General features: G+C 43.6%; 1 protein-coding gene and 1 non-coding gene across 2 annotated transcripts; one reads left to right on the top strand and one right to left on the bottom strand.

Annotated features, from left to right (window-relative positions):
* Positions 1-1,624: 1,624 nt before the first annotated feature.
* On the bottom strand, positions 1,625-19,297 carry PRMT5 (protein arginine methyltransferase 5). Its single transcript, XM_044287886.1, has 17 exons — positions 19,162-19,297; positions 17,821-17,939; positions 15,823-15,908; positions 15,192-15,326; positions 14,988-15,106; positions 14,862-14,911; positions 14,615-14,778; positions 14,372-14,533; positions 14,141-14,218; positions 13,886-13,944; positions 12,284-12,406; positions 11,455-11,630; positions 10,962-11,071; positions 9,956-10,049; positions 5,168-5,284; positions 4,998-5,062; positions 1,625-1,992 (listed from the first exon to the last, which is right to left on the bottom strand). Exons 1-17 carry the CDS (start codon positions 19,260-19,262, stop codon positions 1,840-1,842), a joined length of 1,911 nt encoding a protein of 636 aa, XP_044143821.1. The 5' UTR covers positions 19,263-19,297; the 3' UTR covers positions 1,625-1,839.
* Positions 19,298-19,607: 310 nt separating this feature from the next.
* TRNAR-ACG lies at positions 19,608-19,680 on the top strand. The gene has a single exon. It is a non-coding gene; the product is annotated as a tRNA-Arg (tRNA).
* Positions 19,681-20,301: the final 621 nt, after the last annotated feature.

Here is a 20,301-nt window from a genome sequence, read left to right as displayed (position 1 = left end):
TTTTTCAATCTGTTTTTGTTTCTTAGTTAGAGCAGCCTGAGAAAGCCGGTAAACGAATTTTCATTATATCGTGAACACACTAGTTACATAATCAAGTCAATATTTGGCATTTTGGCTCCATCTGCTGTCTCTTCATTGTAGTGAATATCATTGGATACGGTGGAGGGTTTCTTAGACAACCTTTTCTTCTCTACAGAAGAAACTGGAAAATGAAACTATCCATTGATAAGCAAAAAAGAAGCTTCTACTAAGGACGCCAGACCCCACTCATCCTCAATGAATTAGCAAGAGGACAGGGGCGGACTGGGAACTTAAAGTGGCCTGGAAAAAAAAAAAAAAAAAAAAAAAAGATACTAGAAGTGGCCCCATTTTGTAGTCTGGTCCAAATTGGCAGGGCCAGCAATAACATATTGTGGCACATTATACCACCCAACAGAGCCAAATGCCACAGTCCATCACAAAATACTGCAGGCAGCACTTCCACTGGCCGGCCTGTAAGGTCTATTGCCAATCCGCCCCTGCAAGAAGACAAAAAACCAAGACCTGACTTACCTTCCTTCTCTCCCAACTAACCCTCCTAAACACCCCTGAGATCAATCTGGCCCCTACTACCACCACCACTTCCCATAACCCTCCCTTTTATTAGCTAATCTTCCTCATGTAAACATTTCCATAAGAAAAGATGGACTCCTAGCATACTTCTTGTTCAGAACTTTCTATAGATTGAATGTTCTACACCAGAAGGGCATATTCCCAGCTTATTGAGAAAGGTCTTTTCTTAAAGGGGTTGTCTCATCACAGACAATAGGGGCATATCACTAGGCTATGCCCCCATTGTCTTATAGGTGCGGGTCCCACCACTGGGACCCGCACCTATATTGGGAAAGGAGGTCCGGTCCAGCCACCACCAAGTGTGCTCCCCATAGAAGGTAATAGGAGTGCACTGCAAAAAACCCACCCCCAAAAACGGATGGCATACGGATGTGCATTTACGGTAACATGAGGGGGAGAAGTGTCACATTTCATTATGTCACATTTCTACCCCTTATGGCACACAGAGCTATGGGAACTGGGTATTGCGGATGTGCTAGCGGCCATCTAGCAACCCATGTCCTCAGCTCTATACACAAAATCCAGGTGACAGGTTCCCTTTAAGGCTACATGCAGATCCATTGTAACAATGCCTAAAACAAACAATAATAAGACAGGTTCTATGTTTTTTTTTTTTTTAACAGGGCTTACGGAACAGACATACCGATGTGGACAGCACTTTTTGCGGACCCATTGAAATGAATGGGTCCGCATCCTATCCGTGAAAAAAAAAACAAAAAAAAAAAACCACTACACGGAACGGACACAAAACGTTCGTGTGCATGTAGCCTAAGTTTGTATACAGATAGCCGTCAGTTGTGCACGTGTGCTGTCTCAAGTTCAGAAACCGCAGTGATATAAAATTTACTGAATCTTATCCCATAAATATATCCACCTGCTCTGCTCCTCCTGCTCTATAACATGCGGCTTGCAGATTATACTGCATTTTGTGGTGACAGATTCGCTAACTTCTAAGCAACTAATACTAAAGACACATACAGAAGGGGTACTATAAACAGGTCCACAAATAAAATGCAGTAAACATTATATTTATTGTTTCTAAGTTTCACATAATAAAAAAAGACAGAGGAGAACCATGGAGGTTTCACTGAAGACGTCTGGTAGGTTTTACACTCCACAGTCGCTGCAGTACATTTTGGAGCATCACGCTAATCCATCACCAGGTCTGTATTAAAGAGTTTGCTACTAGAAGGGCTCAGCCACCATAACAAAAGTCCTGTATATGGGTCACAGTCCAATGGTGTAGGAGCGGCCAGTGGGATTGTGAATCGCAGAGCAGATGGGAGATGTCACAGCCCACTCGTACCAGACTTTCTTGCCATTGTTACAACGCCAGAACCGTACACATACTGTATCTCCCTCCTTTAAAGGAATGGGTTGCTGCATAATACAAAGAAATAAAAAAATTATGAATAGTTTAGTAATACAGGTCAATCTGAAACATGACGGCTATAGGAGTAACCATAGTAAGAGGAGTACACTGTGTGATATATATATATATATATATATATATATATATATATATATATATATTTTTTTGGTCCACAGTCAGGCTGGCCATACACCACAAGTTCTCAGCAGTGGAGGAGCAACTTATCCTAAGAACAAAGGGCTCATGCTGTTCAAATACAACATGCCTAATCCTCATCTCCCCCAACATAGATGGAGGGGGGAGGAGAGTTGAGAGGACCCCACACACATTAGATAGTTGAACAGTCTCACCTAACAGTGTATGGCCAGTTATAAGGGGTTATCCTTGAAAAGATTATGACGACGATCCTCAGGATAGGTCATCATTATCACTAGGGATGAGCGAATCAACTTTGGATGAAACATACTTCGTTTGAATGCTGTACTGTAAGGTACCACTTGGAACCGAACCTAAGTTTGGGAAATGTTCTTTTACAGTAGAAATTGATTTATGAAGTTATTATGCAAAGTCTTGCGAGACTTTGCAAAGTAATAACTTTGGCTCATAGGAGCCAATACATTCAAATACTGTATGGTGCGCTCGCTCCGTACAGTATTCAAACTAAGTATTATGCGAATAGACTTCGGATGTTTCTGCCAAAGTCGATCCACTCATCCCTAATTACCAGAAACGGGGATCCAAGTCCCGGCACCCACATCGATAAGGGAAACGCTGCGCTCACCGAAGCTTTGGCGAGCTATGAGGGTTGCCGGCTTCTTTCCAAGGACAGCGCAGTACATCGTATAGTGGCAGTGCTTGGTGTAGCAGCTCAGCCCCATTGGACTTTAATTACCGCCGATCGTGAAAATTAGCCATGGGTGTCTGCTGTGTTAGGATAGTTTCACACTAAACTAGCGTTCGGCTGTCCGCTCGTGAGCTCCGTTTGAAGGGGCTCACAAGCGGACCCGAACGCTTCCGTCCAGCCCTGATGCAGTCTGAATGGATGCGGATCCGCTCAGACTGCATCAGTCTGGCGGCGTTCAGCCTCCGCTCCGCTCAGCAGGAGGACACCTGAACGCTGCTTGCAGCCTTCGGGTGTCCGCCTGGCCGTGCGGATCCGTCCAGACTGGCAATGTAAGTCAATGGGGACGGATCCGTTTGAAAATGCCACAATATGGCTCAATCTTTAAACGGATCCGTCCCCCATTGACTTTCAATGTAAAAGTCTGGACGGATCCGCTCAGGCTAATTTCACACTTAGCCATTTTTTGCCAATATAAGGCAGATGGATCCGTTCTGAACGGAGCCACCGTCTGCATTAATATGAGCGGATACGTTCAGAACGGATCCGATCGAACGCTAGTGTGAAAGTAGCCTTAAACAGCAGTCACTCTGGAGCAGGTGCCATGTTTAAAGACCCGACATGTGACGTACTATTGCTATTCCTACAATTTTGCTTCTGTGTGTAGGTCTTTCACCTAGCTGGTAGTGAGTAGTAGCAATAAACCAGTATACGTTATATACTGCATTATTAAAAACGGCAATACGAAGTTTTAATTACTGTGTTATTTTTGTGATGACATGCCCGCTTCTGGGCAGGAGTGGAGGGAGGATTACATATGAGGGCATTACACAACAGAGGAGGGGGGGGGAGAGCATTATATGTGGGAACATTATACTACAGGGGGAGACCATTATCTAAATGAGGGGGGCCTGAATGCTCTATGGGGGCATAAATTATTATTGGGTGTACTGTGATGGCATATTACTGGGCACAATATGGAGGGCATTACATTATGTAAGGGGGGATTTATTGCCCTATCGGGTCATTAGTATTGGGCACAATATGGAGGGCATTACTAGTATTGAGGTTGCTATTAGGGGTACTGTAGGGGGGCACCATTACTACTGAGGGCCTTATTTTGGGGGGGGGGGGGGGGAACACATCTGTATGGTATCACCTCTGCAGTACAGTATTTGGAGGCATTGGGGAGCACAGCGGGAAAAGTATGGGGGGGGGGGGGTAGCAGCAGGATGACAATGTTTTGGGGCACCAGGAAGGGGAGGCTGATGGAAGTGAGGAATCTAGTCATTGTGTAATATCAGGAAGTATTACTTTACTGAGAGAGTAGTGGATGCATGGAATAGCCTTCCTGCAGAAGTGGTAGCTGCAAATACAGTGGAGGAGTTTAAGCATGCATGGGATAGGCATAAGGCCATCCTTCATATAAGATAGGGCCAGGGGCTATTCATAGGATTCAGTATATTGGGCAGACTAGATGGGCCAAATGGTTCTTATCTGCCGGCACATTCTATGTTTCTATGGTGGTTTGAGCTCCCAATTGAGAAGATGAGGAAAAAGAAAAATCTACATCACTGGATGTAAGAGGTACATATGTGGGGCTGTAAACCCGTGTGTTTTGTAGCTCTGTATGTAATGTCCATCCAAATAGGGCTTTAAGGCCTCATGCCCACAACTGTATTTTCAGCCCGCATCCAATCAGTATTTTTTGCAAATCGAATGCAGTCCCATTACATTTTTAAATCTGTGTGCCTAGGCCTCATTACATGGTGTGGGACCACAAGAAGACATTACCATCATTAGAAATGGGCAAATTTCACATTTTGAAATTCGTTCACTGGTAAAAGGTGAATTGCGTTACGGATTCCGTTACCAAGGACCATAACGCAATTCTATGACGGAACACCTTTAGAGGCATTCCGTTATTCACTATTATGACCGAATGAATAATGAAACTACAACTACCAGCATGCTCACTTAGTTGGTTTTGTAACTCCCATAGAAGTGAAAGAAGGATTCTGGGAGTTGTAGTTTCAGAACAGGTGGAGTGCCGGAGGTTGCTGATCCCTACTGTACACAATCCTTAGCCATTGCATCTTTAAAGTAGAAAAAAAAAAACAATGGCATTTGGTGAAATTTGATTAAACTGACTGCTTTCAATCACAAACTCACCTTTATTGGAAACAGAATGGGAAACCAAGAAAACATTCCCGGAGAATGTGTTTCAGGGCAAATACCTATAAAGTGAATGTAAAATAAGTGAAATAAGTGCATTCAGCATAAAATATCTTGAAGATTTTTTTGTAGGCAGTGGATTCTGCTGTGAATATTAAAATACTAACTTAGCGTGACATCCTTATAAAGCACCGTCTGGAAGTAACCTGCAAATCCGTGGAGTACGGTATTAAGCTTTATGTTGTACTTCAGGCAGCAGTAACGATTGTTGTCAATAACAGGATCTGAAACGAGAACAGAATACGCCAATCTAGGACACTGACATTTTCTTCAAAAACTTGGGTAAGACAGTAGGACTTTCTTTAAAGGCTATGGACACCTTTAGATCCACACTGTTTAATGGCATGTGTTGTGAACTCTGAGTTAGGGCTCATGTACACAGCGGGTCCGCAATACACAGGGCACTGGAGATGCGGTGCAGAAGTACAGATCGGAACCCCATGGAAGCACTACGGAGTGCTTCCGTGGGGTTTCTGGCCGTGCCTCTGCACCGCTAAAAAGTAGTGCATGCACTACTTTTTTGCAGTGTGGACCGGATTGCTGATCAAGGATCCCATTCAAATGAATAGGTCCGCGATCCGCATGCGGTTGCCCCAAGGTCTGTGCCCATGCATTGCGGACTGCAATTTGCAGTCCGCAGCACAGGCCTGGACAGCACGCAGTCGTCGGCATGAGCCCATAGTCATAAAGCAGCTTAGAAGATCATTGACGTTTGTTCAAATGGACCACGCTTGCTCCAGAGCAAACAAAGATCCTCCCTTCCAAATCACACAGACTTCCCTGGATATGGGAAAGCATTCAGGTCACTTGGATTCACTTTCCCCTCTCCTTTGTGAACCTCTGTGAAAGATCAAGGTTGCCACAAATAGTGAAGCACAGTCACATGGGTTGAACTGCAAAGGTTTTATTGTACTTACAGGATAAAAGAAGGTAACAAGCAGAGTATAATAAAAATCACCCAACCCGGGTTTTGCTTCAGAAAGCTTCGTCAGGGGTAGGGCTGAAACGATTCATCGAGTTTTTCCCGTCGGCACCGCGCTGCAGGACCTTGCTTTCACACATAGTCAGCACGCTGGCTGACGCTGTGTGTGACGTCAGGTCCCCAGTGCATGCTGGCTGGGATGAAGACGTGTCTCCTGCGGACTCCGTGTATCGGCGCACTCTGCACTAAAAAGTCTAAAGTTAGCAGAGGCGGCGGGGTGGTAAATGGTGGCACCTGTGATTTGGCATGGGGAAATGTGGGCAGCTGGGGTTTGGCATGTATAAAGTTATTGGCGTTAGAGGGGTTAATGGGAGCACCTATGATTTGCCATGTATAAAAGTATTGGGGGGGGGGGTTTAATGGGGGCAGCTGTGATTAGGCACTCGGAGGGTTGATCTGGGGGAGTGGGGGACATGGTGGATGGCATAGAGGCACTGGGAAAGGGGGACATCATGGCAATCTGGATGGAGGGGCTGATGGCAGCGCCATCATGGGGGCACTAGGGGACATGGCATGGAGGGGCTGCTGAACTGATGGCACTGGGAAAGGGGGACATTTTTATAAAGTAACACATTATTTTAAGAAGGTTCTTATTAGATTACTCAATTAATCGATCGAGTATTCCTTTACTTAAATAATAGTTTACTGCAGCCCTAGTCGGGGTATAGTGACCTGAATGCTTTCCCATATCCATAGAAGTCTGTGTGATTTGGAAGAGAGGATCTCCGTTTGCTCTGGAGCAGCGCGGTCCATTTGAACAAACGCACCTGTATATGTGAACAGTACCCACTTCACAATTGGAACTCGCGACGCACCATAAAAAAGGCAACGTACTAACGGCTGTTTATTTCTAGAAGATCAATGAAGAAAAAAGACAGAGGGGCTGGAGCTAGTCTCTGACAGATTTACTAATGAGGGCATGCGGCTTGGTATATATGGAAGCTGCTGAAGCTAACATTTAATATCCATTACAAAATGACAGTCCAAAATCACGCAATTTAAATATAAGAAAAAAAAAAATATATATAAAAATAAAAACAACACTACAGCGCAGCAAGTGATGTGAATTTTAACCTGATGCAAAGTTTCAGTGCAGCTCCTCTCTCTCTGGTGGCACTTAAAAAAAAAAAAAAAAACACACACACACAATCTCAGAAAACCCCTTTAACAGACACCCGCCAATCAGCTGTTTGAGAAGGCAGCAGCTCTCCTGTGAGCACCGCGGCTTTCTCTCCGCTTTTCCTAGATCGAGCGATGACACGTTCATGTGTCATAAGGCCTAGGAGCAGCTCAGGCTCATTCACTTGAATGGGCCTGCGTGCAATAGCAAGCACAGCTGCTATGCAATGCATGGAGCTGTGCTAGGTAAGCTTTGAGAAGTCAGCTGATTGGCGGGGGTCCCGGGATGATACTGATGACCTATCCGCTGGATAGATCATCAGTAAAAAAAAAAATATCTTTAGAAAAACCTTTTAACCCCTTCCAATCCTGCTCGGTCTAGTATTATTAGGGCACATTGATGATGCGGGCACAGGAGCTTTGCCCATGCTAGCTATGTAATACAACTGGAACCCTGCTCTCACTGCCGGGATTATAGACAACTCTCCTCCCAGTGGTTTAAAACTGGGGTAAACGCTCAGTAAGGTATTTAAGTAGTTAGAGAGAGGGACGGAGTGCCCTCTCTCATCTCAGACTATTTGTGACATGATCAGACGGTGCTAAGGGGTTGCCATGCAGGGGCCTCAAGAATGGCTCCTGGGCCTTCCCATATACAGATGCCAATGAGGTCTTGCCTCTAACAGGCCCTAATAGACGGGATGTCAGTTTTACTGTAAATGGCATAAGAGTTTTGTATGTTCAGGTTCTCTAGTGGTAAAATGTAAAGAAAAAAAAAAGTCAATGCGGTTTTTGTGCATTTTCTGCTTGTTGAACACCCATGGGTAAAAAAAAATAAATAAAAAAATACAGCAAACAGCCACATAAAACAGTCATACAACTTACCACCCATATGAATTTTACCTCCTTTTCTTCTCCCCAATAGAGCTTTCATTTGGTGGTATTTCATTGCTGCTGACATTTTTACTTTTTTTTATATCAAAATTGACCAAAATGTTGTAAATTTTTTCAAATAAAACTCCATTTCTATATAAAATTCTCTCTAAATTTATTGTTCTACATGTCTTTGATAAAAAAAATTAAAAAAATACATTTTTAAAAATGCAATGTGTATATTTATTGGTTTGGGTAAAAGTTATAGCGTTTACAAACTATGGTGCAAAAAAATTAATTTACGACTTTCTGAGCACCTGTCATGTTTCCTGAGGTTCTACAATACCCAGACAGTAGAAACACCCCACAAATTACCCCATTTCGGAAAGTAGACACCATGAGGTATTCGCTGATGGGCATAGTGAGTTCATGGAAGTTTTTATTTTTTGTCACAAGTTAGCAGAAATTGAATTTTTATTAATTTTTTTTTCTCTTACAAAGTCTCCTATTCCACTAACTTTTTTTTTTTTTTTTTTTACATGAACTCACCATACCCCTCACGGAATACCTTGGGGTGTCTTTTTTCCAAAATGGGGTCACTTGTGAGGTATTTATACTGACCTTGCATTTTAGGGGCCCTAAAGCGTGAGAAGTAGTTTGGAATCCAAATGCGTAAAAATGCCCTGTGAAATCCTAAGGCCTCTTTCACACGGGCGTGAGTTTTTTTGCCCGGATAAGAGCCGGGTGGGTTGCGGGAAAATGCGCGATTTTTTTCTGCGCAGGTGCAAAACATTGTCATGCGTTGCACTCGCGTGAGAAAAATCGTGCATGTTTGGTACCCAAACCCGAACTTCTTCATAGAAGTTCGGGCTTGTGATTGATGTTCTGAAGACTATTATTTTCCCTTATAACATGGTTATAAGGGAAAATAATAGCATTCTGAATACAGAATGCATAGTAAACCAGCGCTAGAGGGGTTAAAAATAATAATAATTTAACTCACCTTAGTCCACTTGCTCGCGAAGCCCGGCATCTCCTTCTGTCTCCGCTGCTGATGAACAGGACCTGGGGTGAGCTGCTCCATTAAATACAGGTTAAGGACCTTCGATGACGTCACTCCGGTCATCACATGGTACGTCACATGATCTTTTACCATGGTGATTCACCATGGTAAAAGACCATGTGATGACCGGAGTGACGTCATCGAAGGTCCTTAACCTGTATTTAATGGAGCAGCTCACCCCAGGTCCTGTTCATCAGCAGCGGAGACAGAAGGAGATGCCGGGCTTCGCGAGCAAGTGGACTAAGGTGAGTTAAATTATTATTTTTTTTAACCCCTCTAGCGCTGGTTTACTATGCATTCTGTATTCAGAATGCTATTATTTTCCCTTATAACCATGTTATAAGGGAAAATAATAATGATCGGGTCTCCATCCCGATGGTCTCCTAGCAACCATGCGTGCAAATCGCACGGCATCCGTACTTGCTTGCGGATGCCATCCGATTTTCACACACCCCATTCACTTCTATGGGGCTTGCGTCACGTCAAAAATCGGAAAATATAGAGCATGCTGTGATTTCAACTGAACGCACAAGTGATGCGTTAAAAACATCGCTCATGTGCACAGCCCCATAGAAATGAATGGGTCAGGATTTAGTGCGGGTGCCATACGTTCGCCGCACGGATCGCACCCGCACGGAAAACTCGCCCGTGTGAAAGGGGCCTAAAGGTACTCATTGGAATTTGGGCCCCTTTGTGCACCTAGGCTGCAAAAAAGTGTCACATATGTGGTATCGCCATACTCAGGAGAAGTGGGGCAATGTGTTTTGGGGTGTATTTTTACATACGATTAAAAAAAAAAAAAAAAAAAAAAACACCCCACACACAATTTCTTTCAGGAACCATTAAATACATAACACTCACCTTTATTTGGATGTTGAAATATGAAACATGGCAAGGGATTGGAGAGTTGGTGGAAATTGTGCAACCTCACAACATATGGCATCTCAAACTGAGCCTGGAATATGGTAACATTCTACAGTAAGAAATACTGAGCTTGAATATTACATTTTATATTATACATCCTAAAGGGAAGGTTGCATACATTGGCAGAAACAGCTGGTAAAAGACAGGTTTTACATTACATTTATGTCATCTACAGCATTGGTCAATCAAGTAGTTGCAAAAAAATTGGCAACAGCTGTAGGGTCACAGGTTGTGTCTTTTTCAGGTCCTATAGAGAAGTCTGTGGGAAAACTACATAAAATGCAATACCCTGGATCATGATGTGTTCTGAAAAGTGCTTTAATAAAAAAAAAAAAAAAACACACCACCACCACCACACACTTTTGGAGGGGCATGTACTAAGATCAGCGTATTACACACCAATCTTAACCTGTCCCCTACTGGCGTTGGTTGCTTCCCTATTCAGCTATAATCTAGGCAAGTTTCCTGGCGTAGAAATGTGACGGGATGCACCCCCCACTTTTGGAAAAAAGTGGTGAGCAAGACCCAAAACGAGTTGCATAAGTATAGCGAGTTTGCGACGCGTCTTCACGCATACAATGGATAATAAATATCCCCCCACCCTTTGTATGTAGTGCATTTTAAAATACACTATGGACTTTAAAAGGGCGTGTTCCATCTCGCAGGTTCCACTGCAATGTTAAAAACACCACAAAAGAAAAGCACAAGGAAAACTGCCAAAAATGCTATGTGCGACACCACCCTTCTGTAAATTTGAATAGTAAAAAGAGGAGAAAAGAATGCACAGCTATACCGATATCTGCCCAGTATAGAAAACCTATACGTAGCTTTGATCACATAACTGAACTAGTGCCAACTGTACTAGGTAATGTCTAGATCTAAGGTGACACAGTAAATACAAGTAGAAGGTAAATGAAAATGCAACCTTAAATTTCCATCTCACCTCCGGATCTCTGTCCTTTTCTCTGCACGCTCTCACCTCATTGTAAAGTTTGGAGGAAGATATTGGGGCCAAATAAGAGGTATACTCCCCTGGAATACTAACACCACCCTCTGCACAGAAGAATAAGTCAAAAAAACTGAAAAGGTTAGAAAATCATTTCAATCAAGAAAATGAGAAGTTGGCTACCCCCCCAGTCTCAACGTGCGCTCCTTATTCGTGCAGCGTAAGGGCTTTGAGCTTCATCTTATTTGCCATTACCAGCTACTTTCTAGTTTGTGGCATCATTAACTCCATGATAAAATTATGTGATGGCTGGAATTTTCCTTTAACAGCATCTAAATCTACTGAACCTAAACAAGACGCCTGTATTGATTGAGCAATAAGCAAAAGGCAGATTTAAGGTGACTGCTTTCTGTTGCTCTAATAAAATTTACTCCTAAAAAGCAATGTCAATGTGTGTGTCAGTGTGTAAAGAAACCAAGCAGAACCAAACCTTTAAGAAAGTGCTGAGCTCCATCGAGGCACTCAGGGGAGAGTTCGTTGTCTCCAAAAGATCCTAAGAGCTCACTAACAATGATATCCGCTTTCTCGGGAGGGTTCCATTCTCTCATATCACTGGACACCACCGTCACCTGACTGCCCCACTCTTCATAACGCCACCCTTCCAACCTAAAGGAGAAAAGAACACAACATTTTCAAGGCTCAAGAATTCTTCTTAAAATGGGTTCTCCAGGCTCCAGAAAGGGATGACTTATCGTCAGGACAGGGAATTTTGAACAGAGCTGAAAGTGTTACGTTCCAGTACATGCAGGGAACAGCTTGATCACTGGGTTACAGGGTGTCAGACCCCTCACCAATGTGATACCAATAACTATTCTGAGGATAGGTCATCAATATCTGGAGCCAGGAAAAAAAAAAAAAAAAAAAAAAAAAAAAAATAAAAAGGGGTTGTGTCACTTCAGCAAGTGGCGTTTATTATGTAGATAAAGTTAATATCAGCCACTTACTAATGTATTGTTGTTATCCATATTGCTTCCTTTGCTGGCTGGATTAATTGCATTATACACAGCTCATTTCCATGGTTACAATCACCCTTCACTCCATCAGCAGTGGCCGTGCTTGCACACTATAGAAAAAAGTGCCGGCCTCTCAGGTGGCCGGGACCATGGGAAAAAGACTGGAAAAATGAATCCAGCTAGCAAATGAGGCAATATGGATAATCACAATACATTAGTAAGTGGCTGATATTAACTTTATCTACATAATAAATGCCATTTGCTGAAGTGACACACCCCTTTAAGGATTCAGCATTTGTCACTCACGTAATTACGGCATTAGGGTTTTTCTCCACTGCATATACTTTAATCAAACGCTCGGCTTGCTTGGCAGCTCGAATTGATGCATTCACCAGAGGCCCCCGACCTGCTCCAAGAACCATCAAAATTCTAGAAAGGTCATAGAAAAATATACACTGGCTGAAATTTAAAACAAATGGAAATAACGGAACTGAGAGGATATTACTAGCAAACTAAATAAAAGAGCGCATGTTCTGGACTTCTTAGAGCTGCAGACAAACAGATTTGGATCCCTATCCAATCTGCATTCTTTGTGGATAGAATGTGGACCCATTCATTTCTATGGTGATAATCTATAAGGGGAAACGAGTTGGGATATTGTGCGTTGTGTCAGAAAGTGATAGGACTGTATAAGGACAGGTTAGCCGAGGTACGTGGACAGAGTACACCTACCTTTAAAAAGGTGCATCTCTGGGCTGAGCAGTGTTGGTAAGCGCAAGAATAGGGACAGATATTTTATATTTCCATTTCTGTCCCAAATGCACCTTGTCCTGATTTTTTGCTAACCGTCCAGTGTATTAACAGCTTCTTGCACTAGATATCATGGTCCGGTCTAGGATGTTGTACGGCGTGTCATTAATTAATAGCGTTGTACAAGGACAGGTTAGCCGAGGTAAGTGGACAGAGTACACCTACCTTCAAGGTGTATCTCTGGGCTGAGCAGTGGTGGTAAGGGCAAGATATATTTAGATTATCCTTCCTAAGGTATTTCGTTTTGATTGTCTTGCCATCCGCTGAGTATTCTTGCTAGCCGTCTATGTACTATGGATATCATGCTCCAGTTGGTGACTGTATTTATTAATTCTTGTATTTTATATTGTATGTAGATTAAAAGTTAAGTTTTAGGAAGTTACCCTCAGTGATATTTATGTTAATTTAGCAACTGTCTTTGGAATATCCTGATATTCAGTGATTTTGTTCATTAATTTCTATGGTGCCTCAAAAAATTAAAGGGGTTCTGCACTTTCAATTAACTGATGATCTATCCTCTGGATAGATCATCAGCTTCTGATCGGCGGGGGTCCGACACCCGGGACCCCCGCCGATCAGCTGTTTGAGAAGGCAGTGGCGCTCCAGCAGCAGCGCGGCCTTCTCACTGTTTACCGCCGGGCCGCCCGCCCACTGACGTCACGACTTGTATCAACTAGAGTGGGCGCGGCTAAGCTCTGTTCACTTGAATGGAGCTTAGCCGCGCCCACTCTAGTTGATACAAGTCGTGACGTCAGTGGGCGGGCGGCCCGGCGGTAAACAGTGAGAAGGCCACGGCGCTGCTGGAGCGCCGCTGCCTTCTCAAACAGCTGATCGGCTGGGGTCCCGGGTGTCGGACCCCCGCCGATCAGAAGCTGATGATCTATCCAGAGGATAGATCAGTTAATTGAAAGTGCAGAACCCCTTTAAGAGCCGTCATCTGTGTTGTCCTATTCTGGTCTGATTTGCAGACAATAGGCATTTATACAGTGGAAGATGCAAATGGACCGCATCCGTATTTTGAAGATCTGCGGACCGCAAAATGGATATGGTCGTGTGAATGAGGCTTAATAAGGTAGAACCAAAAAGCATTAAACCTACTGTGTGTTAGTTTCCTTTTCTTCCTCTGGAACTCTGTCCAACAGACATTTATACACCGCCTGGAAGGGAAGCAACAAGTCTGCAAGGTTAATATGAACATGGGCTATTAACATCAGCCTGGTCCTGTAGAGAGAACCAGTAGCACTGTTCTATCAATGAAGGTCAGCTATCGTTATCACATTTTGGTCACTCAGGTTTCCATGACCCCAACCCAAAATATGACTAATTATGCCATACTTCCAGACACAAAATTACCTGTTGGTATTGTGAATATTTCACGGGATCCTTCTCAAAAACTTCATAAGTTTGAGATTCTAAGTTATCCATGAGCGGCTGTAGAGGAAATGAGGCAAATAATCAGAAGGCAGAAAAACACATGTATTACATACATTATGTACAACCAACTAGTAACGTAATCTATACAACCAACCACAAGAAGACCTGCCTCAATGCAAACATCAATGCTTATATAGTCCTCTTACCAACCTGGAGTGGAGACTGTAAGTAGTCCTCATATCCTTTGGCAAACATCTCATACGCATTTGGAGGCAGACGATTCTGACTTAAATACTCAAGATATTGTAAGTACGAACTGAAATCTTTTTCAGAGTGATGATGTGACCCAGAAATCACAAACTGCACCTCCAGCTAGAGAAGACACAAAACAAGTTGAGGGTAACAGACCAGGGTAACAGATTGCATTCCTGAAACCTCAAAAGTAAACGTTACCTTAAACAGCCGGAAGATGAGTCGCTGGTGTACTTTGGATAGGACAGGGAATCCTTTCTTGTTAGTGAGGAATATGCTGGTTGGAAGTATGGCTGCCTTGATGGGTTCACCCAACCACCGATCTATCACATTAATACCTGGCAGATCAGCGCCCACTTCAATAGCTAACAGGAGGTAATTTGACAATAAGGATAACAAGCACAACTTTAATAAGCCCAGAACCAAGTTTGTAGATTAATTATCTCACCCAAAGCAATTTTCTTGTTGTAATCACAGAGTGTCCTAAAATTATGCCACCTAAGAGGTAATGATGAAGACAATCAGCGCCATTCATCTAGGATGCCCAGTCCATGACCATTCCCCCTTTTCTCACCAAATCCAAGTCCTTTCTTCCCCAGCCTTATCTTCACTATCACAATCAGGTGCTGGCTCGTTTTCTATCAGGTCTTCTCGCAGATCATTGGAAGCCATTAGTGGTACTCTTATCCAGAACTAATACAGCAGAATGAAAAAATAAAATCAATTGAACTCTAGTTTTCATACACCAGTGACAAGCTGATGAACCGCAAAACCTCACCATGGTGGAATGGTGGCCAGTGTGAATGTGATTTAGCAGGAGCCGAGCCAAGTTGCTGTTTTCCTCTGTTGCGAGCGGAATCAGAAAAGCAGGAAGGCCGAGATAAGCGGAGAAATTTAACTCCTGTAGCAGAGCCTGCAATATTAATATTCATATGAGGACCATTGAATGACTTACACACAGTGGGATAAGAACAGCAGGAGCTAAGAAGACAGTTTTTGGGAAAAGATTTGGTATACTTCAATTCTTTTTCACTTGGGCTATTAAACAATGAGATTGTCAATTATTAGAACTGCCCACTGGACTTCAAATCATGGCAGGTACATGAATTCAAATTAATTAGTCACATGTTAAACTGAAATCTTTTCCCACAAAAAAATAAATGAATCTGCTTAGATCATCTTGCTCTCACATGCTGCCTGGTTCCCTTTAAAGTGGACAGCCTGTGACCATAAAGGGAGTCTCACCACCAGGAAATTCACTGTTACAGGCACAGATAGGCTCATCTGAATGTAATGATACCTTTTACTTTGTGATCCGTCAATTTAAGAGATGCATACCATTTTATATTTGAGAAAACTAGACATATGCAATAGTTTATCGCATAATTATTTTCTCTTTTTGCCCTTACCGCTTCTGATGTTTTACGCATTGATGGTATTTGTGAATCTGCTTTTATCCATTCTGAAAGCTTCCCCACAATAAGCGTGTTCCAGTCTGTAATATACAAGTTTTCCTTTTGAACCAGTGATATCAATAAATTGAGATTCTCACTCACAAAATAACCACTGGGAGTGCAACAGAATTGTACAAATCCAGAATAGCTTGCTTTAAAGTAAACTTTCACAATTTAACATCCAGAGTTCTGTGCAGAAACACTTACACTCACCTAAAGAATCATTAGGAACACCATACTAATACGGTGTTGGACCCCCTTTTGCCTTCAGAACTGCCTTAATTCTAGGTGGCATTGATTCAACAAGGTGCTGATAGCATTCTTTAGAAATGTTGGCCCATAGTGATAGGACAGCATCTTGCAGTTGATGGAGATTTGAGGGATGCACATCCAGGGCACAAAGCTCCCGTTCTACCACATCCCAAAGATGCTCTATTGGGTTGAGATCTGGTGACTGTGGGGCCATTTTAGTACAGTGAACTCATTGTCATGTTCAAGAAACCAATTTGAAATGATTCAAGCTTTGTGACATGGTGCATTATCCTGCTGGAAGTAGCCATCAGAGGATGGGTACATGGTGGTCATGAAGGGATGGACATAGTCAGAAACAATGCTCAGGTAGCCCATGGCATTTAAACGATGGCCAATTGGCACTAAGGGGCCTAAAGTGTGCCCAGAAAACATCCCCCACACTATTACACCACCACCACCAGCCTGCACAGTGGTAACAAGGAATAATGGATACATGTTCTCATTCTGTTTACGCCAAATTCGGATTCAAATGTCTCAACAGAAAGCAAGACTCAGACCAGGCAACATTTTTCCAGTCTTCAACAGTCCAATTTTGGTGAGCTCGTGCAAATTGTAGCCTCTTTTTCCTATTTGTAGTGGAGATGAGTGGTACCCGGTGGGGTCTTCTGCTGTTTTAGCCCACCTTTCTTTCCCATTCTGACATTCAGTTTGGAGTTCAGGAGATTGTCTTGACCAGGACCACAACCCTACATGCATTGAAGCAACTGCCATGTGATTGGTTGACTAGATAATCGCATTAATGAGAAATAGAACAGGTGGTCCTAATAATTCTTTAGGCGAGTGTATAATACATATTTGTTGTGGTTTGAGCCCCGTTTTTCTGATTCAATTTGCATAGGATGCGACTGAAAACAGAACAGTCTTCCCACTTTCACCACTAGAGGGAGTGCATGACATTACTGCATACTGTTATTACAAAAGCTGAATTCTCCCCTTTAGGGTCCATTCACACGTCTGTAACTGTTTTGTGGATCCACAAAACACGGACACCTGCAATGTGCGTTCCGCTTTTTTTGCGGACCGCACATTGCCAACACTTAATAGAAAATGCCTATTCTTGTCCGCAAATGCGGACAAGAATAGGACATGTTCTAATAATTTTTTGGGGGGGGAACGGAATTGCAGACCCGGAAGTGCGGATCCGCAATTCCAGACCCTGGTAGCACATCGTGCTGCCCCATAGAAATGAATGGGTCTGCAATTCCGTTGCGCAGAATTGCGGACGTGTGAATGGAGCCTTAGTGGTGTCTGCAGGAAGATGTATTGCTCACCTTAAATCTAGGTCTATGTGGTGGTGGATTTTTGGAGCTCTGTATCAGAAAACAGAGCTGTGACTGTAAAAAGGATACAGCCACACATTTTCCAATGCAGGAGACACTGCATGTCAATTTCCATGAATATTTTTTACCCTGAGGCTGGGTCATCATTATCTTTTTCAGGATAACCTCTGTAAGGTGCTCATAACATAACAGAATGAATCTGCGAATTTGCACTGTGCACCAAAAAGGTGCCCCTTTAACACATTAGCAAAAGATGGATTATACACGCATGGCAAGCATGCTAGGAAATCTGCTGGGATTTGGTTAACCTCAATATAATACTATGTGTGATCTTATCTCTTCAAGTCAGTCACTAAGGTACCTCTTCCAGAAAGGAGCAGATCGGAGCGAGTCTGGGGTCCAGATCGAGACTTGGCGGGCTCCTGATGGAACTCTCTCTTGAAGCGTGGGTGGAATATTGGCATACATAGGAAGTCAAAGCTAAGAAAAAACATGGAAAGCAAAAGAGAAGAAATCTCAAAGTTCAGTACATCATGAAGGCTGCGTTCACACCATCATCAGAAACTCACGGCTTGAAAGGAAAAATAGCAGAGCACTATTGTTCCCGTCAAGACGACAGACATCCTGACGAAACCCCAATGAGATATGTTTGGTGCCAGTCATTTGACGAATCTGGAGCTGCGCCAAGGTTTCCAGTTATGATGACAGAAGTGTGCACACGGCCCTAAGAGTGAAGTAGGTAAAGCGCAGCGCCCAGTCCCTTCATAGAATCATAAAATCTTCGGACATTTCTAATACTGCAGTAAAATTTACAGTAATTCTAAACTTCACTGACCTGTTTTTACATAATTCATTCATGAGAGGGTCTGATGGTCCCATATAAAATCACGTAGTCATGCAGTGCATCGTTAAAGGGGTTTTCCGAGACTTAAAACACTGATGACCTACGCTATCGGTGGAGGTCCGACACCTGGGACCCCCCGCAGATCAGCTTTTCGAGAAGGCAGCGGGAAGCGTGGTAGCGCCGTGGCCTTCTCTCAGCTTTTCCTAGGCCGTGTGATGTCACGTTCACCGGTCACATGGCCTAGGTACAGATCAGCCCCATAGAAGTGAATGGGGCTGAACTGCCATACCAAGCACAGCCACGGAGCGTTGTTGCCTTTGGAAACAGCTGATCGGCAGGGGGCCCCAGGTGCTGGACCCCGTCCATCAGATACTGATGGCCTATCAAAATCCCAGAAAACCCTTTAAAGGGGATCTCAGAGCCGTAAATATTGATGACATATCCATGAACGTTATGGACACAGAAGGCAGCACCAGTTACACCATGGCGGCCTCCACCTTTTATTACTCAGTGTATATATTATATAGCATCACTTTATTCAATGGGAAAACCTCCTTAGACTTTGGTAAGAGGTCTTCACCGCCCCACTGTATAGGGACAGGTGACCGGTGGGGATCAGTCCACTGGGACCAATATGTGGAGTCCTGGAGCCTTCATTGTAACATGCAGCTAGCCAGTAAGGGCCACTAAGTAGCCAAACACCATGTGTGACCCTGGGGCCCACAGGCCACATGGCTGCCAGTCAGCTACACTTCAGAACACACTACATGTTACATGCGACAGTAAGAAAGCACGCGACCGCACATTAGCCGGCACCTGATAACCCGCCTTACGCTGCGGTACAGCGCCGAGCCTCACCCCTGTTTAGCAACAGCCCCCAGGGTCTCCGCCACATCAGGGACACTGTTGAGATCCCGACCGCTAGACACCCGGCCTCCGCCACTGCTCGCTGACGCCATCTTGAAGAGAGAATCACTCCACGCGCGCGGGCCAGTTCACGCCCCTCCCTTGTGACAAACTGTCATGGTCAGCCAATAAGAGCGAAGAATGGGCGGGGACTAACGAGCCAATCCCTTCAGTTCTACCTGCCTCTGCTCCCGAGCGCTATGCAGTCACCACATTCCAGTAAAGATGCAACCTATCAGAGTAGAGCTATGCAAACAAGGGGCGTTCCTTTCAAGAAGCCGGCGATTCTTCTCGTGGAAACACGCCCTTACACAACCATAGCAACAGTCAAGCGAACCAATCATCGCTGGAAAGAATTGCCTTTATTAGCTGTGAGAGATCAGTGGGTATATGTCAGAGGGCCAGTGGCGCAATGGATAACGCGTCTGACTACGGATCAGAAGATTCTAGGTTCGACTCCTGGCTGGCTCGGATGACATTTTTTTCCCCTCTATGCAGTTAAATTATAATATAATTTTTTCCCTTATATTGATGACTATCATACTTTTATTAAAATAGCAAGAGAGAAGGGAACCAGCATGTAAAAAACTCCAAAGCTTTGTTGGATAATGTCAGTGGAAATAGCTGTGGGTCAGGGCTGTTCATTACTGGGTGCACTGGTTTTCCATTGCTAGCAATGGCCCATGTTATGTCCAAAGCCCAAAAAACTGCTTTATTTGGTTTATTTATACAAGTTTTCATCTGCATGTATCTATGGTTTTTCATTACTGTATAATTTATATAAATGGCAGTGAAAATAAATGTGTATAACGTGGAAATTTGTATTTACATTAAATAATTTCTGATGAGGTGAACCTTTTATGTTTTATGCGTCATTCAGATGTCAGTGTTCGGTCAGTGATTTCCATCAGTGATTGTGAGCTAAAACCAGGTGCAGCTCTACACACAGAGCAGGTGCAGATCTTTCCCTTATGTCTGTGGAGGCTCCAGTCCTGGTTTTGGCTCACAATCACTGATGGAAAACACTGACGTGTGAATGAGGCTTTAGGCACGACCGTATCCATTTGGATTTGGATATGATCAGTGCGCCAG

The sequence above is a fragment of the Bufo gargarizans genome, chromosome 1 (assembly GCF_014858855.1).
Source record: "Bufo gargarizans isolate SCDJY-AF-19 chromosome 1, ASM1485885v1, whole genome shotgun sequence".
Classification (NCBI taxonomy): domain Eukaryota; kingdom Metazoa; phylum Chordata; class Amphibia; order Anura; family Bufonidae; genus Bufo; species Bufo gargarizans.
This window is presented reverse-complemented; position numbering and strand designations above follow the sequence as displayed.